Source organism: Hemiscyllium ocellatum, chromosome 13 (genome assembly GCF_020745735.1).
Source record: "Hemiscyllium ocellatum isolate sHemOce1 chromosome 13, sHemOce1.pat.X.cur, whole genome shotgun sequence".
In the NCBI taxonomy this organism is placed as follows: Eukaryota; Metazoa; Chordata; class Chondrichthyes; order Orectolobiformes; family Hemiscylliidae; genus Hemiscyllium; species Hemiscyllium ocellatum.
In genome coordinates, this window is record NC_083413.1 from 29949662 (window position 1) to 29974595 (window position 24934).

Below are 24934 nucleotides of genomic sequence, written 5' to 3' on the forward strand. Positions count from 1 at the left end.
TTTGGAAATCTGAAGCACAAAGGAAATTAGGAGTCCTAGTTTAGGATTCTCTTAAGGTTAACATGCAGGTTCATTTGGCAGCTAGGAAGACAAAAGCACTATTAGTAATCATTTCAACAGGGCTAGAATACAAGAGCAGAGATGTACTGCTGAGGTTGTATGAGACACTAATCCAACCACATTTATAATATTATAAGCAGTTTGGGCTCCATATCAAAAGAAAGTTATGCTGGCATTGGAGGGGTTCCAGAGGAATTGTACTAGAATGATTCTAGCGATCAAGGGCTGGTCATAGGGTGTGGTTGAAGACTTTGGGTCTGTACTTGATGGAGTTTAGAAGGATTGGGTAAGGGGGGAGGGGGTCTCATTGAAATTTACAGAATTCTGAGACACTTAGTCAGTTTGAATGTGGAGAAAGTGTTTCCACGAGTAGGAGAGATGAGGATCCGAGGGCACAACCTCAGAGTGAAAGGACAGCTCTGTAGAACTGGGATATGGAGGAATTCCTTTAGCCAGAGGGTGGTTAATCTGTGGAATTCATTGCTGCAGAAGGCTGTGGAGGCCAAAGCTGTTCGTAAATTTAAGACAGAGGTTGATAGGTTCTTGATTGGTAAGGGGATCAAGGATTATGGACAGAAGGCAGGAGAATGATGTTGAGAAACCTATCAGCCGTGATTGAATGGCAGTACATGCTCAATGAGTTTACTGACCTAATTCTGCTCCTATAGCTTATCATCTTAATATGTCACCCAGAGTAATATTTATATAACAATTAACTACTAGCTATTTAAAATAATAACATTGTCTTTTAGCCACAACCAATAAGGAAAAACGTCTTATGAACTTCAGTGACGATATTATTCACATTTCGCTGTGCAGACTGTCAGCACCTTCGCTTTATATTGAAAATGAAAAGTCGCATGTGCAGAGACCTCAGGTGTGGATCTCCAGGTGAGAAGGGTGATTGCTGAACTACAGATCCCAGCATCCACAGCGCCGCGTAGTGCAGGCTGGGATGTGGTCTGAACCTTGCGTTGTGGGTATTGTGCCCATGGTCGAAGGACTATAACTCCCAGAATGCCTTGGTGCTGCTACTGGGAGAAGCGGGCAGGTGAGAGTTGGTGAACATTGTTTCGGTAACGGACGAACTCGAGTGATACCGGACGGGAGCGGTCTCCTGTCAGCATGCGCGGTGAGTTGAGGAGGCAGTGTGGAGTATCTGAGGGTGCTGTGCAGGCTCAGGCGGCTGTGACTGTGTGTGGGCCGGAGAGCGGTTCCCTCGGTAACTGGGTCACAGCGACAGGGGGGTGAGGGGCATGACCTCTCTGTGAGTGCGGGCAGGGCCCATTCCCCAACACCCCAGGGGTGAAACATCCCAAATCACTGACTCCACCTTTTAACATCTAAAAAGGGAGGACCTGGGAAAGAGTGCGTTACAGCAGGAAAGGGCTGTGTTTACTCCAAGTAGAGTCATAGGATGAAACAACACAGAGGAAGGACCTTTGGCCCATCTTGACCTGTTGATCTATGGTTAAGAGTTGCACTGGGTCCCCATAATCTTTATTATGTCTCTTCAAGTCTTTATTCTCGTTTATAGATGAGTGCTTTTACTCTTGCAGATAATGCATCCCAGATCACAAAATAATTTGTTGTGTGAAATAAAAGTTTCCTCCTGTTGTTCTTTGCCATCACCTGTCTCCCACTGAGTTACCAACCTTAGTTGTTTGAACTGTAGGGAACTCTACGGTTGTTGGGAATAGGCCGGACAGTGGAGTTGGAGTTCGGATCAGCAACACATCAACCAAATGATCTTACTGAATGGCAGAGCAGGCTTGATGGGATAAATAGAAACTAAAATAACTACCGACGCTGGAGATCAGAAACAGAAATTGTTGGGAAAGAAAGGAGGAAGGGTCACTGGATGTAAAACATTAAGAATTTTTCTCCACAGAATCTGCCAGATCTGCGCTTTTCCAGCAATTTCTGTTGATGGGATAAGTTTTTCTTGTGTTCCTACTTCTCATGTCTGCCACTGAAAAAGATTTTCCTTATTTACTTTATCAAAGTCTTCATAATGTTGAGCATTTCAATCAAATCTAATCCTGGTCTCTGTTATAAAGAACAACCGCAGCTTCTCAAGAGTCTGCACATCCCAGAAATCCCTCATTTGTTATAATTTTTATGTGTTTTGACAGATAATGCAGTGTGAGAACTGTCTGAAGGAAACTTACTAAGAATTGTTAACAATCTCGCTCCTGTACTGCATGCTGCTCCCTTCTGACAGGTGAGATCTTTTATATCAAACAAATGACACTTATCATACAGACTTCAAAGTATTCAGTCAGAATTTACTGTCGATATTAGTGAGGCTAATGGCACAAGCTGTTGTTAATGATAAATGGGACTGTGATTTCAGTCAAGGAGCAGATATGTGGTCAAAGTTTAGATATAAAATTTGTCTCAATTGTACCATTTTATAAAGGATAATAAAAATTGTTTTGCTTTTCCGAGCATTGGATCTTCCATGTTTCCACTCTAGAGTTCTGAGCTATCATGATGCCATGTATTCCATGTATCCACTCAAAAAGTTTCTAATTATTGGATTTCCTAATACAGGAGTTATATGATGTACACATATTTTGGTTCTACAGTTTTTAGGTGTTTGATGTTCAGTGAGATTTCAAACGTGTCACATTCTAATCACGTTTCCCCTTTTTTCCCTTTATTTGTCTCATTTAATCTTTAATATTTTTGTTGTCATTTTCTCGATATGATTTGACTTTTAATTCACCATGCTGTGCTTATTTTTCCATCGACTCCATAAACATTGAAATTTATCAAATGCCCTTTTCCTTTATGTCTGCGATGTCTTTGTGTCTTGGCTGTGTCTTTATCACTTCACACTTTTGATACCTTTTATGTGCAAATCATTTTTGAACTGAAGATTTCAAAGATGAATCTCACTTACGGCAGAGGGTGTTCATATTCTATTACAATATGTTCTGTCCATATTTTATATACTGTGACATCCTGTTGCACTCTCTTAAATGAGTTGGTGTGCCTTACATGTATTGTAAGGATCAGTGTGACACACTGGAATTTCCCTATGCTGTGATAACATTTATGGTTTCAGAGATTGGCCCCAGTTCAAAATGTTTACTCTTGACTCATGTGATGATTGCTGAGGAACTTACCAGGAGAGCATTGGTAATATGTGTAATAAAGCAAGTTGAGCGAGTTATGCTTTACATAGGGGGTTGTGCAATTATTAATATACTCTGAAAATGTTTTTTGAAGTGTTTTATTATGTTAATTCTTAATTAGCCAAGGAAAACACTTGTCAGAAGGCTGAGAAGATTTGTATTGTGTTGCTTGTTTGTAAGTATAACCGTGATTACCTGTTTAGGAAAGGATCTATCCACTGATGTAGGAATAATACTGTTGTGGCAGGGAATAATTGTATTGGATTATATAGAATATACAGCGCAGAAAGAGACATGTTAGGTTTGTCTTTATATGCTATTCAAGTTGCCTCTTATTCCATTTACTTCAGTATTTCCACATACGGTTTTGTTCCCTTTTTTTCTGATATACCCTTCTAGCTTCCTTTTGAAAGCATTAAAGCTAATTGTGCCAACCACTTACTGTGGAAAGTTCTGCATTCTGACCATTGAATTGTAACACTTCTCCTTATTTCCTATTGGATTGTTTAGTCACAGTCAACTGGCCCCAGTTTTGTTTTCACACAATTAGAAACTTTGTCCACCTTGTCCAGTTCGTATTAAAAATCTTTATCTAATCATCTCTAAGTGGTATTTTTGAAAGAAAAATGCCTCAACCTATTCAATTTTCTCTGATAGTTGGTCTTTCTGATCTGGCCCTTTTTTGCAAATTCTCTTTTGAATTTTCTCCAGTGTTTCTATGTTCTTTTTACAACCATAAATGCCCACATTGTTCTTGAATTATCTGACCAAGGTCCTTTAGGATTTGAATGCCACTTCATTACTTCTGAATATCATAAACTAGAAATAAATAAAAGTGCTTTATCAGCATTATAAATTGCTTTGTTGGCCTGCAGTGCTTCCTGTATCCCAAATCCATTGCTTTACTGCTCATTCAGTTTACTTTTGAAGCTTCATGTGATATTTCTACATTTTTAATCAAATTCACATTTATTTAATTTAAACTTAATTTGACAATAGGTTGCCTAGTCTGAAAATTTTTAAATTTGTATTAAACATAGTGTTAGCTAGACCCCCTAGTTTGGAAATGTCCAAAATGACCCAGGACAGTTAATTATTAACACTGGTGCACACCTCTAATTTTTGTAATCTGAATGATTATGTATTCTTCCCTTGTCTTGAAAGAAAAAAATCCCCAAAGTTTTCAGAAGGGGAAGTGAGGTCTGTGCCAGTGGCCTTGTGTTTAAATCACTGTCAAAATACAATTCAAACCAGAGATTTCCAGCTTTGTTCTCCAGTTGCTGATAAATTAACTAATATCTATAGGATAGTATGGAATTATAGAGTCATACAGTACAAAAACAGACCCTTCCGTCCAACTTGCCCATGTCAACCAGACATCCCAATCTGACCTAGTCCCATTTGCCAACATTTGGCCATATCCCTCATATACTCTTCCTACTCATATACCCATCCAGATGCAATTAAATATTGTAATTGTACCCATTTCTACCAGTTCCTCTGGCACCTTAATTCATACCTCTTCTTGAAAAAGTTATCCCTTAGGTCTTTTTAAAATCTTTTCCCACTAAACCTATGCCCTCTAGCTTTGGATTTTCCCCACCCTAGAAAAAAAGACCTTGACTATTCACCCTATCTATTCTCCTCATGATTTTATACATCTTTGTAAAGTCACCCTTAGCTTCCGATGTGCCTGGGAAAATAGCCCCAGCCTATTCAATCCTCTGCCTATAATGCAGACCCTCCTGTCCCCACAACATCCTTGAAAATCTTTTCAGCACCCTCTCAAGTTTAGCAACATGTTTCCTATAGAAGGGCAATTAGAATTGTACAGAATATTCTAAAAGCAGTCTCACCAATGTCCTGTAAAGCTGCAGCATGACATCCCAAATCCTGTACTCAGTGTTCTGACCAATGAAGGCAAGCGTTCCAAACACCTTCGGTTTTTACCTTCTTCATCACCCTGTCTACCTGTGATTCCATTTTCCATGAACTATGCACCTGGACCCCTAGGTCTCTTTGTTCGGTGACATGCCCCAGGACTTTACTGTTCACTGTATAAGTCTTGCACTGTGTTTGCCTTACCAAAATGCAGTACCTCACATTTATCTAAAAATGATGGCTATGTTTCTCTTTTTCTCAATCAACCAGGTTTCTCACTGCTGACTTTACACACATTTTCTCACAATTGTCTGTGTGTAGTTGATGCTTCTACTGCTGATGGTCACTTTCTAGGTTCCTGTATGATGTTTTGCCATTTGGCTGAGATACTGGATAATTGCTAGATCTGTGCAGTGGAACTTTAGCAAGAGTCAATATCTTAAGACAAATGGAAAATAATTGGAAAAATAAAAATTTACTTGGATTGTGCTGCAACTGATCAGGGAGATGAGTTTTAAGTGTAGAAATTGGGTAAAAGAATCTGAAACACAGCATTTTGTAATTGGAGGAGGTTTTTATTCGAAGGTTACTCTAATCTTCACACATATGGGTTAAGATATTCAGCGTAACAACACTGGTCACTAAAATATTGAATATTTAGTAAATTAATATGCATTGATTCTTATGGCAGTTTCTCTCCATTGCAATAGTTTACGCAAAACTGGGAAACAATATTCTAAGTTACCTGAAAACTAATCATTTAAAGTTGTCACTTTTAGTTTAGTTTAAGCCAGGCCTCTGCATGCTGACTGTTTGGAGGGGTATCTGAAAAGGTGAGTTGAAATGGCATACTCAGCTGGCTGAAAATTGGCCAGAGAAAACAAGCCAGTAAATCCTGCACCTTGTCAGCCCCACACTGTCTTTGTATACTCAAAGTATAGACACTGCCATACCAGGCAACATTTAATACAGAGGTAACCAACAAGATACTTAATACAGGCTGATGAGATAGAAGGCTGCTCACAGTTGGTCTCGCAGGGAATATCTGAACAGTGATCTTAAAAGACCAACTCCAGTTAGCAGCAAAAAAAAATGTTCCAGACCAAACTTCTTGTGGTTTTTGCAGATCATGCTGATGTTTTTTGATAATATAACTCATTTTACTGTCGTGGATTACAAACAGCAACAATAGCTGGCTGCCATAAAAATTAGAATAATGAATTAAGTATCTAGGTTGCATATAAGTTGAATTATAAAGGTAAAGTTGCCACAGTTTCAGAGGACAATAGAGTTGCCCTCTCATTAGAGAGATGACGAGTGGTGTTTTAACCTGAGGGTCACAGTGCCTCAGGAAAGGGACAAGGTTGAGATCTTTGAGTCTTCATGGTAACCTCAGCTAGTATGGGAATTCTCTCTATTGGTATCACTTTGCACCGTAAACCAGCCATCCAGCCAACATTTTCTTGACTGCCCCCTCCCAACCAAATTTGAGAGTTCACTGTCCATATCTGGAATCCTACTGTCCTGTTTTTCCTTTATCCCTGTGTTTGCTAATCAGTTCTTTTTGCAGCAAAGTCTCAACTTTAAAATCATGGTTTTCATTCTGGTTTTTACATCTCTTTTCAACCTTGACCCTCATTATCTTGAATTTTCTCCAACACTCCATGATTTCTGCAGTCCATCCATTCTAACCTCTTGTACATCCCTAAGTTTAGTCATTGCACCAGTCTTTAGCTATCTAGGTTCCAGGGTCTGGAGTTAATTCCCAAAACCTCTCCGCTTTCCAATCCTTTTTCCTGCTTATTAAAATGGTACTTAAAACCCATCTCTAATCAAGCTATTGTTTCAGCTGTCCTAAAATCTTCATAGTTCAGTGTCAAATTTGCCTTGGTAGAGGCTTCTGTAACGTGTCATTCTGGCTTTGTGCATTAAAGTCATAATATAATTGCATATAGTTTTGATGGAATATGCATTGTTTGTATGAATGAAAGCAGGAACACTCAAGCTTGACACCTCCAGAGCAGCTTGCTTGAATCTCGCTTGTATCACCAGTCTTAGTTGCACACACTTCACCGTGGTCACACTGTGATTGGTGTATGTACAATGCTTAAGACAGATTAGAGCAACTCATCTGTTGTGAACACACATGTACATTTGTGGATTATGAGGATTGGAAACTGAAGATTTGGACAATACTTGGTTTACAGAGAGTTTATTACGTGACTTCTTGGAACTGAAAAATCAAAAGATCAGAATTAACAGGGGATTGTCTACTGTTTGTGAGAAAAGAGTTTGAGAGAAAAGCTTTTATAGAGTGAAAAGACATTGTTTATGATTTTAATTGCTAGATAAGCAAACTGAGTTTTGAAAGGGACTTAGTGCTGAAAGTTGCCTAGCAACAGTTCTCTGGACATTTAGGTTTTGTTTTGCCTCAGATTTGAGGGTTGTTGACTTGTAGATAGACTTGTAAGGAAGCAATGCTATATATTCATCTCTCACTGTTTCTCAATGAGTAAAAGATAACCCTTAAAGAATACCAATTGAATGAATATATCTGAAGTATTTCCTGAGCATTCAGAGAACGATTCAGGAATCAATATCTTTGGTCTTGGCAAACATCCTGAAAGCTGAACTGTTAACTCAGTCCTGACACCTAACTGACCTGCTACGTGAACTGGGGGTTGTTTTTCATTCTGTGGCTGACAGCAGTGTAATTTCACTGACAAAGCCAAATAATCTGTGAGAAAGTCACCTCGTTCTACCCTTTTTAGTTTGGACTTTTGATCAACTTTTTTTTTCAGCTATTTTTCCACTCAATTTAAACATTGTTAAAAAGAGTCAAGAAGTTCAATCTTTTTGCCATGTACTTATGATTCAAGAAACACATTTGACAAAAGGGAAACCATTACATACAGCACAAGAAGAGGATGCAGATTTGTTGGGACATCATTGGCATGAAGATACAGCAAGAACAGTTAATGATCTATTTTAGTTCTCAGACTCTAGTAGATAGAGGTAGATTCTAGTTGGTCATGTGTTGCCATGGTGGTGAATCAGAGATTGGCTGTCTCCATGATCTCTTTTTAGAAAGGTGCAATGTCTATACAAATTGGTTTTGCCTACATAAAACATGGTCTTATGTGTTTCTCTATGTATCTTGCTTCAAGCAGACAAACATACCACATTATGAGCCAAACTGATTATCTTAAAGTGGTTTCTGGTGTAACTTTAATGCAGTCTTCATTCATTAAATGATTTTCACTAGTATATGTTCAATGTTTGATATACTTCTCTGAGACTTTAAAGCATTGGGTAATTGAGCATGATCAGCATGCTGCCTGCTGCGAATGGTTGACGGGACTTGTTGTTTAATATAGTCTGCCACCTGTTGGGACACCACACCAGCACTGAAATTTAGATATCTCATTACTCATTTACATGGTAGGCAGAGTATCTGTTTGGTTTGACAGCAGCATCTTGGTAATGGAAACAACTACTTGCAGACTTACTGTACAGTTGTAACATAAGACATCTATCATAACCTGCTGTTCACATTTTTGACATACCTTCCTCTTCTAGGGCAATCTTAGATAGACTTGGCACTGCTCAGGGACAAATGGGACAATTATAAGCTCTTTTATGAATTTTTGCGATATAAAGCAGGTGATGATATAATCAAGATATCCATCATCTTGCAGGATATTATTGAAATGTCCTATCAAGACACGAAGAGAAACAAATTGATTATTTTAGTGACTGAATAAGATATTGACACATTGGGAATAGATCGTGGAGTAGTTAGGCTTGATTTCAAGCACACTCTTGCCCCATCAGAGTTGTAGCAGGTTCAAGAGCTGTTTGGCAAAATCTCCTTGCTCTGGACCTCTATCACAGAGAAGAACAAAGAGCTTTTTGTGGGAACACCATCCCCTACAGTACATACCATTCTGATTAAGACATAATGTGTGCTGGATTATTACTATCTTCAGGTGTTCCAGTGCCAGCAAAACAACAGTTATTCAAGAAGGCTTACCACCACTACTATCTGCTTAGAGGAAATAGAGATGGGCAGTGAATACAATCTTAGCCATTCCAAGAACAAATTACAGCTATTGATCATCTCTTTATGTTTGTAAAGAAAATGCAACGAAAGTCAGTGATTGCATACTCTGTATTGGATCTTGTCTAACATTGTCCGTGTGTTTTTTTTAAAAGAAATTGATTGAATCCAGCTACGAGATGGACAGGATTCCTGTGTCAACTGTGGAGCTGGTCTGCTTGGGGTCAAGCTTTGCATTTTCTGGGTTGTTTTACTATTTGTATAGAAAGAAAAGATCAACAGTGGAAGTATTAAAGGTAAGAATCATTCATTTCTTGCAAGTACCTCATAAGCACACACACTCTTCTGGCTCTCATTCTAACTTTTGTTGGGAGAGTGAGATTGTTAGTAATAGGTTTATAATAAGGGATAGAAAATGCTGAAGAAATTCAGAAGGTTTCACAGCATCTGTGGAAAGAAAAGTTAACATTTTAAGTTTCATTGCCACCATTTGTGGTACTTTGCTTTCGATTGATGCATTTAGATGAATTGATCTAAATGAGACAAATTCTTCATGTTCCAAGACTTAAAAAAAACACTTCCTTGCATAATGCCTTCTCAGTGAAGTGTGTTTCGGCTATACTGCAGTTCATGGAATATACTGACAGAAATAGCTGTAATCTACTCAGTGCGCTCAATGAAGTTGGAATAGTTGAAATTAAGAGTGAATCTGTCAATGGTGCAATACAGCCACAGTTGGCAATATTTTTCAACAAATGCCAAAGTACAGCTGATATTTGCAAGCCTCCAACTTTGTCAATGTTCTTGCATGATGATTACCTCAATTGAATGTTGTATTTCACATTCATGATCAGACTTGAAATTGGATCTGTGCTTGGTAACATGTATTTTTGGATGAAATGTTAAACGGAGTCTCATGGGAGGATTAAAAGATCCTATTTGCAGAATGGCAGGGGCTACCTCTTGGTGATCTAACTAATATATCCCTTGCTTTGTCCTAATGGTACTAAAAACAGATTATGTACTATTTTGGTAATTGTGGAACTTTGCTGTACATAAATTGGCTTCAAGTTTACCCTATGCTATAACAGTGATAGCATTTTAAAAACACTTAATTGACTGAGAAGTGCTTTGATTAATACTGAAGCGTTGAAATCTGCAGATAAAGGCAATCAATATCTTTTTTTATTTTTCCTTTCTTCTCATTGTAAAATTTGATGCATAATTTGTTGTATAGTGGCTCATTTCATCATTTGCATGATGAAAGACTTAATGGGATTCTGTGCAGCAATTAGTTATAAATTTAATTCTTATCTTGTTTTTGTTGACTATAGTCTGGAATCAGAAGCTCAACTTGGGTGTCACAAAAACAAGCAGTCTGTGCCAGTGGTCAGGAATGGGGTTGGAATTATTGGCATGGATATGGTGTGTGTTGCTGGCCCAAGATGGTAGCTTGAATGTTCCCAATGGTTAACCTGAGGAAACTTTTACTTGTTAATTCTCAAAGTCAAATTACCATGTCTACTGTAATGTCCTTAGGTGACAGCATATAAATAAAATGGGAGTGAAGGATAATTCTTTGGGGAAACAACAGGTAAAGAGAATCCACTGCTGAAGATTCTTGGTTATTAATAGGTGGGTGAAAATGAAATGGAACAACCCCAAGGCCACTTGGTTGAACAATGGATTTAAAGGCAATGGAGAAAGAATATGTGGTTGATGATGTTAAAAGGTAAGTCCACACTGGCAAGGTTAGATAATGGACAGTGGTGACTGTGATTTTTATTGGGAACTATTCCTGTCTTGCACACCTGACTATGTTTATGCAGGAACAGGGCAGTTGCAAACTGGTCATTTGAGATTGTCTGCATGATGTTCCCTTCCATGAATGATTCCACTATGCTTCATCACTCTCACCCTTTATCTCAGTTCAGCTTCTTTACCTCGCCCATCTGCCCCTCCTGTGTTTAGGATAACCAAACCTTTAACCAACAGGATTTGTCAAATGTGATAATTAATAGTGGAGAGGATTCAGAACTAGAATTAAGTTGTTTAGAAGTGAAATAGAGAAACTTGTTTGTATTGTCTTATGGAAAACTGAAACTCATAACCCAAAAGAATGTGAAAGATAGATATACAGAAATTAATTTGAATTCTATAATTTTTTGCTGGATAAGGGTATCAAAGGATTTGGAGCAAGAGGTGCTAAATGGAGTTGGGGTACGGATCAACCATGATCTAAACGAATAATTCAACAAGTATCAAGGGTCGAGTGGCCTAGTCCTGTTCTTGTGTTCCCTATTACTTCATTTGTTTCTTTTTTTTAAATTAGGAAGCCCCAAAATTTCAGATCAACAAGCAGTTGGTGGATTTTTTGAATGCCACTCCAGGAAAATGTGTGGAGTATGCTATTGTGGAAGGTGAGACTTCTGAGTTTTATATTTGATGTAATGGGTTTTCAACTACCCAGTGGTAAGACCAGCGATGCTAATCACCAGTGGTTAGTCCAGCCAGTACCTGAAAATTAATTCTAGTGTGTCTTTTGACTTTTTATTCCACTACTTTTAAATGTTAAAAACATAATCTTAAAAACGTTATTTAATGAGAAAAGAGACTATTAACATTGCAGTTACAAAGATCGGGTGACCTTTTTGATCACTAACATTTAGAAAGCTGCTGACCTAAAGAAGCAAGTGTGAGTATAGTTAAAATCTGAGCATGTCCAAGGGGTGAGGGCTAGCCAATAAGGAATGGTGGTGACTCAGGATTACTGCTCTTCACTTGCTTCACTAAAGTGCATCATCTTGAGTGCTGGGAGTAGAAATAGAGGCCTTTTCGGAGACAAAGCATGATTATTTTGAGGTAGGTTTACCTTGCTGACATATAGACCACATCTGGATTAGGATACAATGCCTAATTGTAATGTATTTATTTTCCTTTTTCTAAGCGACTAGATTCAGCACCAATGAAAGGAATGCCACAGGATAAAACTCACAATAGTCTTACTCTGAACTAAATCACGCTGACTATCAGAGCACATTCATTGAATTGAATGGTCAGCTTCTGCTTGTACATCATATGGTCTTATCTGACATAAAAGTGCTTCAGATATCTTTTCAAACCAGTGGGGGATTCAATCATTCATGTATTCATTAGAAGGCTAAGTACCAGGCCTGAAAATTATCTGCCATATTGTCCGAGTCAAGGATTACAAGAGGGAAAAGGATACTTCTTAATGAAGGGTAAAGTTCTCCCTATTATCTTGAAATTGTCCATCAACCCTGTATTACGTAGGATTGTTATGGAGGTGGAGGCCAACAATTTTCAGCACATCAGTCTGAAATGTATTCAGACATCGCTTTTTGGACAGCATGCAAGAGTTTTGAGAGAGAAAAAGATATTAGATTAACATTGCACTTAACTGAATCAGCCAGCTACAAGCTATAGAAGATAGGTCTTCATACAGGCTTATTTCTGAAAGCACTGAACAATATGGCAAGTTAGGTCCTCTCAAAGCAGGCAAAGATATGTACTATAATCACTGCCAAACATTGATCTGGGTGGCCTGATATGTTTTATAAAATTCCATTCGGGGGACACAGGAATTAATGGCTGGGCCAGCATTCTTGTCCATCCCTAACTGCCCTGAAAATGCTATTGAACTGCCATCTGAAACCTCAGAAATTCTTGTGATGTTGGGAAACTTGCAGTGTCTCTTTTTTTAAAAGACATCTTAACAAATTGATCTTGTTGAGTGGTTTGCTTGGCCATTTTAGAGAACAGTAAAGGCTTAATTATGTTGCTGTGTGCTCTGGAGTCCCTTATTAGCAGGACACCAGTTCAATAGTGAGCCAGATGAGTTTGAATCAATACTGCTTTTATGTTTATCATTAAACTTTTAATTCCAGATTATTTTGAATACATTCCACCATCTGCCATAGAGGGGTGTGAACCCAGGTCATCAGTGTATTATCTCGGTCTCTGGATTACGAATCCAGTGACAATACAATTATGTCATTACCTCTCCACAGATCACATAAAATGTAGTATGTAAGTATAGTGTGTCACTAGGAGGGTAAATAATGTTGTCATTTATTACAAGTGGAATGGGTTAGGGAATAAACAAGTGTTATTGCAGCTGTACAGAGCATTAATGCTCAGGTGTACTATGTATAGTTTTAATTTCCTTATTTGAAAGAAAGCTACAATTACTTTAGAAACAGTTTAGAGAAAGTTCACTTGAGCTGAAGGGTTTACGAAGAAAGTTGAAGAGGTTAGGCTATACGCATTGGGGTTTAGAAAAAGTGCATCAGATCATGAGAGGATTCGATAGGATCGATACTTAAAGGATGTTTGATCTTGTGAGGGAGGCATAGTTTAAGAACTAAAATGTCTCCCTTTTCAAATAGCCAAGGAGATTTTTGTTTTAAATTTCTCTGAAAAGCTTGATCTGAATATGGAATTATATTCCCCAGAAAGTAATATAGGCTGGTTCTTTCAATTTATTCAAGCAGTGTTTGGTTTTTGATAGTTAAAGGTTATGGGAGTGCAGATGGGAAAGTAGAGATGAAATTATAATCAAATCAGCCATTATTTTATTGAGTGGGAGAACAGGTTTGATGCCCCAAATGGCATACTCTTGAGTTCTATGTTCTCAAACATGATTTAAAAAAAAGGGTAGATAGTATTGTTTAATATTAGTCCCTTTTAGATGCTGGGTATTTTTAATAGCGGGTCAATGCTATTATTATAAAATGCTGCCTTAAAAGTATCATTTTGATTTAGAATAAATCCCTACTGCTGTACTACAGAATTTGCTTTATCACATTTGTGCCATGATTGGGTATCCATGTTTAAGGTTTTGTTTTGGAGTGTTCTCATGTTCTGGTTAGCAGTTGAAGTATTAAAGTTGTGATACTGAAAGCTACTTTATGGAAATTTAAATTGCATCACAATGTTCTGATACTGTTACATTTAATGCTAATAGTGTAGTATGTGTTTTAGCCTCTGGAGCATATGTGAACTGGTTAGATTTAGTAGAATACATGAGAGCTGTTGCATTTCTTAGATATTGCCCATTTGCAATGCCTGTTTTCTGCCACTAGATAGCGTATGTGTGCTTCATAAAGATAATTGAAACATAACAGTTTTTTAAAAAAGGGTAAAATACAGTGGATGCTGAAAACCTGAAATTAGTTGAAGATGCTGAAAAACACTGGCATATTATCTCTGTACAGACAGAAAAGAATTACTGTTTCGGGTCAATGACTTTTAAGCAGAAGTATAAAAATAATTAGAACATAGAACAATACAGCGCTGAACAGGTCCTTTGGTCCTCAATGTTGTGCCTACCTGTGAACTAATCTAAGTCCGTCATTATCATCCATGTGCTTATCCAAGGATTGTTAAAATCTCCCTGATGTGGCTGAGTTAACTACGTTGGCAGGCAGAGCATTCCATGCCCTTACCACTCTCTGCATAAAGAACCTGCCTCTGACATTGATCTTAAATCTATCACCCCTCAATTTGTAGCTATGCCTCCTCATACAAGCTGACGTCATCATTCGAGGAAAAAGGCTCAGTGTCTACCCTGTCTAATTCTTTGATTATTTTGTATGTCTCTATCAAATCCCCTCTTAGTTGCCCTCTTTCCAATGAAAACAGACCCAAGTCGCTCAGCCTTTCCTCATAAGACCTTCCCTCCAGGCCAGGTAACATCTTGGTAAATCTCCTCTGCACCTTTTCCAATGCTTCCACGTCCTTCCTGTAGTGGGGCGACTAGAACTGTACACAATATTCCAAGTGCGGCCGCACTAGTGTTTTGTATAGTCGCAGCATGACATTATGGCTCCGGAACTTGATCCCTCCACCAATAAAACCTAACATACTCTATGCCTTCTTAACAGCACTATCAACCTGGGTGACAACTTTTAGGGATCTATGTACATGGATTCCAAGATCCTTCTGCACATCCACACTACCAATTGACCCAGTATTCTGCCTTCCTTTAATTCTTCCCAAAGTGAATCACCTCACACTTAGCTGCGTTGAACTCCATTTGCTACATCTCAGCCCAATTCTGCAGTTTTCCAAGTCCCCCTGCAACCTGCAAAATTCTTCCATGCTGTCCACTACGCCACTGACTTTAGTGTCATCTGCAAATTTACTAACCCATCCACCTATGCCTGCGTCTAAGTCATTTATAAAAATGACAAACAGCAGTGGTCCCAAAACAGATCCTTGTGACAGACCACTCGTAACCGGACTCCAGGTTGAATGTCTTCCATCAACCACAACTTGCTGTCTTCTTACAGAAAGCTATTTTCTAATTGGAAGTAAACCTTGTTTACTAGACTATATTTTCAATCAAATTAATTTGTTATAATTGATCAATCCCTCAGAAAATGTTTCCTATAAAGAAGTTTATTTTATAATCTGGTATTTCCTATATTTGTAGACTGCGATAATTTTGTCCAGAGAACAGAATGATTCAATAAACAAAAAGGTTATTTTGCCAAAGTGACCAAATTCGTATAATTTCCTTTTCCCATTAGTTGTGCAAATGTTTTCCTTTCATATATTTAAAAGCTAATATTGATTCTGCTCCCATCAACTTTTTAGGCAGTGCATTCCAGATTGCAGCAACTCTATTTTTAATAAAGTTTCCTCATCTGATTCTTTTGCCTGCTACTTCTGGTTCATGACCCTTTTGCCATGGAAGCCAGATTTTCCTTTTCTATTCTGTCAAACTCCATCATCTTGAATACCCCTCAGACCTCTTAATTATCTGTGCTTCAGCGAGAGCAACTCCAGTTCTTCAACTTTTACTATTTAACTGAAAGTCCTATGTTCCTGGTCCGATTCTAGTAGCTGTCCTTTGCACCATCTCTAAGGTCTTGAAATCCATCTGAAAGTGCAGTGCCTAGAACTGGACAATGCTATTCCAGTTGATGCCTAATTCGCCTTTTTAATAAAAGAAAAGGCCTTCTCTAACGTTCTGTCGCACTAAAGATTTGTATGTGTACTTTTTATATAGCATTTTAATGTGAAATAACATTGCAAAGTGCTTCAAATGATAGAAACTAAGCTATGGAAGGTATTTTTTAAGATAGCTAGCCAAAGATTGATCAAAGAAGTATTTTCTCGGTAATTTTGTTCTTGCACCCCTGTAAAACTGTACCAGTTTTGTTATATTGCTAACACTTCCTGTTAAATTGGATGTGCTATATACTTGCTCAATTCATCAGTCTGTGTACAATTTCCTGAATTGGCACTTGATACTGTATTATATTCTGTAACATTCACTTAAAAATCTAAACTCTGTTTCCTTTAATTTCCTCCTGTTGCTATGCCTTAATTTTGCTGGATCCTCCATACTGACAAAGAAACAAAGTTTTGAAATATGGTGACTGAAATCACAGCGCTGTGTCCCATCACTATAGTGTAGTGGGTGATATTCTAACTTGCTGCACCACATTGACCAGGAGCCCTGCATTAGGAGGCGCTGATTTTTGTTTGGCATATTTAGGCAATGATGTAATCACCAGTTCAATGTCCTGTTCAAACCAGTGCTTGCAGCAGATGTTTGCAGCATTCGCTTTACTAAGAATGTACTGGTCTTGAAGGAATAGAGCTCACTTTATTTTAATAATATCTTGACTCCAAGGATTAAGTTAGAAGGAAAAACTGCAAATCAGCATTTTATTCTCTCAACTTTAAATAATATGTTGATTTAAAATCTAAGTTTTTAATTAATAAGGAGAACAGATAGAAATTTTGTATTAGTATTTCTGTTGGAAAGAGTGTATGGATCTGGGGTATAGTCTAAACATTGAAGCCAAACTTTTCCAAGTATGCTATTTGGAAGCACTTCTACATGTAAGGGCTAGTAGAAGATGGAATTCTTGTCCACAAATGGCAATAGATTCCAGATATTTATAGATTTTAAATCTGTGATGGATGGATTTATTCAAAAGTATTGAAGAATATGAGCAAAGTATATCTATGGGTATGTGTAATTGCCCAACCAAACCTTTTCCAGCATTCAAAACCGTCAGCACTAATGTCCTGTCACTGGATTTTGTCTTCCTGAGATCAAATGGGGTGTGTGTGTGGGTGTTTGCAGTCAGATTTTGATTTGAATTTTAGGGCAACTATCAATTTTCTTCCATCCTGTATAAACTGAAATGCCTCTGCTTTCTGTGTTTGTGTTTAAATGTTCCCTTTACCCCAAACAGGTATCACTCGACCAGTTGGGGAGAGTCTGCAGAGCCATTATCAGGATGACTGTACTGGGGTAATGCAGCGGCTTATTTTGAAAGAGCACAAACTGATCTGGAATAATTTGGCTAGGAGTTGGTATGCGTCCATAATAAGCCTACTTCAAATATCTTTTATGTAACTTACTCTATTTTATGGCATTACTTTCTTGACAGTTATATTGAAGACCAATTTTTTAAAAGACTGTACAACGTGTTAAAATATCAGGTAACCAATATACTCCAGGAACAAGATGTAAAATATTCTAATAAACTCCAAGGTTGATGCCGTATTACCACCTTATAAAGGAAATCTTTGAAATTCCTTACATTATTGTGGGAGCAGTATTACAGAGTGACTGCCCAAGCAAGACCTGCAACCATCTCTGTTGCTAGAAATTATAGGTCCTTTGTACTTGTGAAAAAAAATTTGCTATTCACTGCAGTAAGTTCTGAGTCTTACTTCACCACCTACTGTTTATATTAAATTATTTTAAGATCTACTTTGATATAAAAAAAATTGAGAAAAATCATGGTCCGAAAAATGTTACAGTTTTTGTTGCTGCTTGAAAAACTTCGTGTCATTTACTACTACTTACTGTGCCATGTATTTGAGGTATTCATTCATGCCGAGGTTTTCAAAGTATAACTCTTTTACCATATACTGGGATCTGGATAATAATAAATTCCCGCTACAAAGAAACAGGATTGTATGCAGGAAATTAATTATCCTGGGTAAAGATGTTGAATCCAGTTGAAGTATCAATGACAGTGACTTCGAGTTGGTGTAGACAGTAAATAGCTCTGAAGAGTACAATATTTGCGTTGTTCTTTAAATCAAGTCAGTGTGAGCTTGGGCTTTAATAGATCAAGTTTTTAATTTTATGGACTATATACATGTTGCCATCTGTCTAATGTCAATTCTTGCTTCTGCAACAGGAATGATAGTGAAAGGATTATACATCAAAGAGTAAATATTGTGCCCTTTGACCTGATATCCCCTGAAGGAGGGAAGAGTTCAATCCGTGTGATCAACCCACTAGAAGCATCAGGTCCGCAGTTTGAAACAGTGTATGAACGGTTTCACCAGGCAACACAAGGTTTTACTGATATTATTGGGCATTATCTGAGCGGTGAAAAGCCGAAAGGCTTCTTGGAAACTGAAGAGATAGTCCGTGTTGGAGCCACTTTAACAGGAATTGGTGAACTAGTTTTGGATTCTGACAAGATCATCAAACTCCAGCCTCCTAAAGCAGGTCTGGAATATTTTTTAAGCACCCTGGACTTCCCAAGTATCCTGAAGCAGCAGGAATCAAGCGTTAAACTTTGGAAAATGTTCATGACCATCTGTACATTAACAGGCATCGCATTGATCATAGTTGTCCTGCGCAGAATGTACCATGAGTTCAGTGAAAAACAGGAACAGGAGGAACTGAGAAGGAGCTACAAACGGTTCAATGAAAGCAGAGGTATCACAGGTTCGACAGCAGATGGTGATGAAATACCAGAGAATGCATGTGTAATTTGTTTATCCAAACCACGAGAATGTGTCTTCCTGACCTGTGGACATGTTTGTTGCTGCTATGATTGTCATCGAGCACTTCCCTCACCAATTTGTCCAATTTGTAGAAGTTATATAACTAGAATTGTACCTCTTTACCAAGCATGACAGTGTATTCCACTCACAAATTAATCAAGTGCCTTTAATTTCTGATCTGCACCAGAAATGTCAAGTTAATATATTTATGTGGTGACCCCAATCCCATCACTAAGCGTTCATTTTAATACTGTGTTGCTGAGTGATGTTCCCTTTGTGTTAGCCACAACAGCCAAGTTAGCATTCAGGTTTCTGAATATGCGATCATAGCCATTATCATTCATTGACTATGCTGAAAAGAGATTCATCAGTATACTCTTGATATACTGCACAATACTATATATCAACCAACAAAGATCTAGCCAAATTAGTTAACCTGATTTGGTATTGATAGCAGATGGAACTTTTAACAAGGCACCCTTGGACTAGAGAGAAAAGCCATCATGAAATAAATTAGAAACGCTGAGGATAAGCAACTATTCCTTAGCTAGCATTTTATAGTGTCACCAGTAACTTGTTTTAGCTTGGTGCAAAAATGCACATTAAAGCAGACTAACATGCTAGAGTCACTTTGACTTGGGCTGCAGCATGGTGAATTCCTCCAAAATCTACAGTTATGTCCCTACACTAACTTTCAAAACAGCTAGTCAATATTTTCTTACATTGGAAGACTCATCTGTTAGAAAATAAAACAGTGACTTTACTGTCAGGGAGGTGAGATGGAAATGTGAATGGACATTTTATGCCTATTCTGGCACTTCCATCAATCTAGTCTTAATTTCTCAGCTCATTCCAGCTTACTTACTGTTTTCAACTATTCACAAGTGAGCAATACTAGTGCATAAATGATTGGAAAAGCTAATGGCATGATAATTTATATTATTGAAGCTGAATACCTGCAATGTAAGATTGTAATCGTGCAGATAACAGAAATTGTCACTTAAGTACTTCTTGATATTTCTGCACTGAAATTAATGACATCTCCCCACTGACTGCTTTCTACGTTGATAAGAGAGTGAAACTCCCCTTGTCGCTAGTAATGCTGGGATAGTGCTGTAACTTTCACATAAACCAGGGACAACGTGGTCAGAAAGCAAAACAGCAGGGAAAAGAGAACAAACTGGTTTGAAGGGCATGAAGGAGAAAGAAGAAAGAAAAGTTGAGAGATCTGCATAGTGCAGAAAGTGTGAAAAACTTTAAAACTCCCATATTGGTTTTTAATTGACCTTTTTTGTGAATTATAATCTTGTCCTAAAATAAGAAATGAGGTGAGTTTATTTCCCTAATGTAATACATTAGATGATAAGGTGAAATATGTCTGGACTATTTAGGGTTAATTATCTCCTAGTTAAGTTTATCTGTTTATGTATTCTGTATTATATGACAGCTTTGTTCCTCATTTGACTTTGCTGTTATATACAGACTTACTTCCTTACTGTGAGTCCTTGTGTCACAAAATGCAAGAATATCAATTCACTAATGCTGTGTTCATAATTATTTTACTTTATTTTTGATTTACTTTTAAATATGCACTCAGACTTAGTTACTAGTGTGTGTGATTTATTTGCTCATCTGAAAATGCTGCTCTCATATGCCAGTGACTCCCTTGAATTAGTCTGTGACCCCCTCATGTCAATTATAAAAATTATATCAGAACTGTTGAAAAGTATAAGGCAGTACTTACTTTTGTTGTAGGAAGTAAACATTGGAATTGAGGTATACCTGAGAGTGTATGATAAAGACTAAATAAAAGCATCTACTGATGACTATTACCTGAGTTATATTAAATTATGATAATCTACATCTTTACAGGATTGATAAAAGGAGGATAAATCTGCATTTCCAACTGCTAATGTCCTTGTGCCATCCCAATGAACTTTGACACAGTTAATTTGAGATGTAATCACTGTTCTACAAGCAACATGAAAGTTAATTTGCAGATACTCAAGTCTAATCCAACATTTAAATAAATGACCAATGAATGTGTAATTGGAGGTACTGGCTTATGAGTGAATATTGGTTAAGGTCTGAGGAGGCATTCCTGGCTCCTCTTCAATAAACCCGGCAGCTTTTATTTTCACCTAAACAGGCAGTTTAATTGAATAAACTTACTGTTCTTTATTAAACAGCACAAATTGGATAGGAAAACAATGGTTGCAGTTCCACAGATAAGATTTCAGCTGAAAAGATGTCATTTGGATAAAAGACTGAAACACTTTGAAAATAAGATTGAGGCTCTCGGAATTGAATAAATTGCTGGCACTTCTGCAAATCTTCTTTCTGCAATTTAATCACAGCTGAGTAACAAATTCCAATGTCATTTTTTAAAATCTTTTATATATAACACTTAAGTTAGCCAATGCATAGGATGAACATCCAGTATTTCCAAAAACAACACCATAGGAGATTTTGCATCCAATGAATTCTAGATCATAAATTCCTTTCCAGCAGTAAACCGGTGCTTTTAAACTATATAAAACTTTCACTGTAACACTTGACCAAATCACTAGCATGTTTTATACTGAATATAAGGCAATAAATTAGATTTACATTTTACAAAGTATTATTCTGTTTTTCAGAAATGTAGCAACAATGAATTTTGTAATGAATTCTCACAAAATTGACTTTAATTCTCTGAACCTAAGTGTGCACTAATTATATGCTTTGGTAAGGAGTCAAATGAATTATTTGTGGTTCTGCCCTTCCTTAAATGGGTTTCCTAATTTGTATTGAAGCTATTCCAAATGGTTTTTAGTATCTCTCTACTCTGTATAATCATTAGCAGGCAGTTTTTTAAAAGAACAACAAGTGTTCTTTTAATGAATTAAAAGTATGCTTGTCATCAGTTTGAACCATTTTGGATTTTCTAAATTGGGAATCTTGTGACCTATTTGAACTTCAGTTGTTTCCTTTTGCCTGCTCTGAGAGAATGAAGTAATAGATGGATTGTTCTATTTTTGCATTATAATCTGATCAAAGCATGTATTTCGAGCTGAAAGCTGATCTGAACTTTGAGTTCAGAATCTCCTGACTGGTGGTTACAACTGAGTGTAATAAAGACTAGAAAATGTACCGAAATGTAACTTCAAGATTTGAGATATTGTTTAGCAAACATTATTGGGGATAATCTGTGGAGTGTCAACCCTGCTTTAGGTAGTTTGCTAAAAATAAGTGAACTGGTAATCAGTTCAGGGTGGCTAATTAGAGCAGATTTCGCAACTATTTTCGCTTGAAGGATTTACATCCTAAAAATAAAGTTTTCAGAGTGAAGGCATATTGTGAGATCATATTGTGAGTATGTAAGTAAAGAATCTTTTAAAAGTCAAAAAAAATTATAGCTGCTTCAGTCTAAAGTACTTGTGGTGAGGGTGGATTGTGGAGGAGTGGGGTAGATGAGAGAATGGAGTTGGAGAGGAGGAGGAGGAGGAGAGACTAGGAATGGTGATTCTCTTTTGAAAAAGTCCATTAATATTCTGGATTTTCCATATGTGAAGCATAATGATATTTAAATACCAAAAGATATATATTAATGGCTTTTAATTTGTTTTCTCTCTTTCCCTCTATTTCTTTGTTATTAATTTGAAAACAAAAACGTTAAAAGTATTCATTTTGCTGCTAAAAGAAGTAGATCTTGATCTACAGTCATCGCAATTATGGAGTTTCTTGTACAATTTTAACTGAGCTCTGAATGACACAATAAGAATGAGGAGCAGGAATGGGCAATTCATCTCCTTGAGTTTACTCTGCCATTTGGTATGATCACAGCTGATTTCATCTGGACCTCAATCCACTTGTGGGCACATTGAATTGAAATATTATTCTGTAACCTCTGAGGCTTCTACTTTTGAAATAACCTTCGTATTGCCATGGGGTATGCTCAAAATTAACTTAGATTAAGCATAACTGCACCAAGTAGCCACCAAATGAGATTTGAGATGTAATTTAGCACAAGTTTCTTGTGCCATTTAACTTTATTTGCTCTTTCATGGCTCAGGATGTAGCTGGCATGGTCAGCATTTGTTCATCTGTAATTGCCCTTGAATTGAATGGCTTGCTAGGCCAATTTAAAAGCCAGTTATGAATCAACCACATTGCTGTGTGTCTGGGGTCACGTGTAGGCCAGACTACATCAGAGTGACTGATTCCTTTCCCTGAAGGCCATCAGTGAACCCTATGGGTTTTTTTTTGACAACAATCAATGATGGTTGTCATTGTTATTATTATTGAGACTAGCTTTCTACTCCACATTTAATAATTGATTGATTTTAAATTCCACCAGTTGCCATGCCACCCAAGTCCTCGAGCATTAGCTTGGATGCCTACATTACTAGTCCAATAATATTACTACCATAAAACCGTTTCCACCAGCTATAGTAAATTTTAGAAGATGACCACTTGTCTATTTGGCCCACCTATGCAGATTCCAATAATTAGACTAGATTACTCAGTGTGGAAACAGGCCCTTCAGCCCAACGAGTCCACACTGACCCTCCAAAGAGTAACCCACCCAGATCCATTTCCCTCTGAGCTGAAAATTTGTTGCTGGAAAAGCGCAGCAGGTCCTCATCTGCAGTCCTCACTTTCTCTGAGAAAAACATATTTTCAGCTCTGATCTCCAATCCTCACTTTCTCCATTTCCCTCTGACTAATGCACCTTGCACTATGGGCAAATTAGCATAGCCAATTCACCTGATCAACACATTTTTGGACTGTGGGAGGAAACCCGTGCAGACACAGGGAGAATGTGCAAACTCTACACAGACACTCACCCGAGGCTGGAATTGAACCCACGTCCCTGGCACTGTGAGGCAGCAAAGTGAGCCACTGTGTGTACACATATTTCTAATACCCCTGAATCCAATTTGTTGAAAACCGCCTGATTCACTGCCTATTCTGTGAACTGTTCCATGTACTTACCATTCTTTTAGCATTTCTTACTTTAGTGAATTGTTTTTAGTCTTTAAATATGACCCCCTTCTGCTTATTAACAGGCAGATGGATGTTGCTGTTCTAAATATTAATGCATTGTTTACAGTAGCCAGGAGCAGAAGAGTATAGGCATGGATCAAACAGATAACATGGAAGCAGATGGAGATAGGTGGGAAGAGCAAAAGTACATACAGAGAAGGAAATTAAGAAGCCAGGAGCAGAGAGATAAAATCAAACATAGGTACCTAAGAGTTCCATCTCTAAAAGATGAAACAAAGTTGAAATGCTGTGTTAACATTGTCTTATTTATCATAGGATGGTATATTTAAATCAACGTGTTTTCTTTATATTCTCTTCATTCCCCAACATGGACATATTAACTTCAGAGCTTGTTCTGCCCTTTGACAGGAAGAAGAAACTGCAATCTACAGGCCTCAATAATTTTAATTTGTGTAGTGCCTCTCATGTCAATATGTCCTGAGGCTTCACAGGTGAGGAGAAAATGGCTGCTTGCAAAAATGATCAAAGTCAGGAAAGCAAAAGGGTGGATTTTCAACATGCTATCCTGGCTTAAATCTGACATTGAAGGTCTGGATGCCTCTTGTGTCAATTGCTCCACTTTTTGAATGAAATTGGCCTGAAAGTGATGGAAAAATAACTTTCATTTTACAGCTATCTTTTAAATTGCAATATATCCAGAGCTGAACTCAAGGTGCCTGAAATATAACTGTTACACTTGTTACTAAGCATTCACTGTATCTCTTATTAAGTAAACCCTCTGCAATGTCTTAAAACTGATTTCTCAGTGTGAATGCAAGGCTGTCAAAAAATGATCAAGACAAATGAAATTCATAAATGGACTTTAACGGCTCTTCTAATCAAATATATGTACAAATCAAACATTCATACAAATCAATTTACACGGATGTTACTGGGACTAGGGGCTGGCTAGGCTCTCGAGCATATTAGCTTGAGATTTATTGAACCTTATAGAGTTTACGAAATC

At 37.5% G+C, this 24934-nt stretch overlaps 1 protein-coding gene across 3 annotated transcripts; it reads left to right on the plus strand.

Annotated features, from left to right (window-relative positions):
* Window positions 1-1059: 1059 nt before the first annotated feature.
* Window positions 1060-24619, plus strand: mul1a (mitochondrial E3 ubiquitin protein ligase 1a). 3 transcript variants are annotated; one of them, XR_009645321.1, is made up of 7 exons: window positions 1060-1192; window positions 2196-2284; window positions 9300-9440; window positions 11477-11564; window positions 17382-17502; window positions 18342-20267; window positions 24337-24619. XR_009645321.1 is itself a non-coding variant. In XM_060834103.1 (6 exons), the coding sequence occupies exons 3-6, from the start codon at window positions 9324-9326 to the stop codon at window positions 19069-19071; spliced, it is 1056 nt and encodes a 351-aa protein (XP_060690086.1). In that variant the 5' UTR covers window positions 1060-1192; window positions 2196-2284; window positions 9300-9323; the 3' UTR covers window positions 19072-20787. The 3 variants fall into 3 exon arrangements, 2 of the variants coding, with proteins under 2 accessions (XP_060690086.1, XP_060690087.1); XM_060834103.1 differs by lacking the exon at window positions 24337-24619 and having other exon boundaries at window positions 18342-20787; XM_060834104.1 differs by lacking the exon at window positions 24337-24619 and having other exon boundaries at window positions 1085-1111; window positions 18342-20787.
* The last annotated feature ends 315 nt before the right edge of the window (window positions 24620-24934 follow it).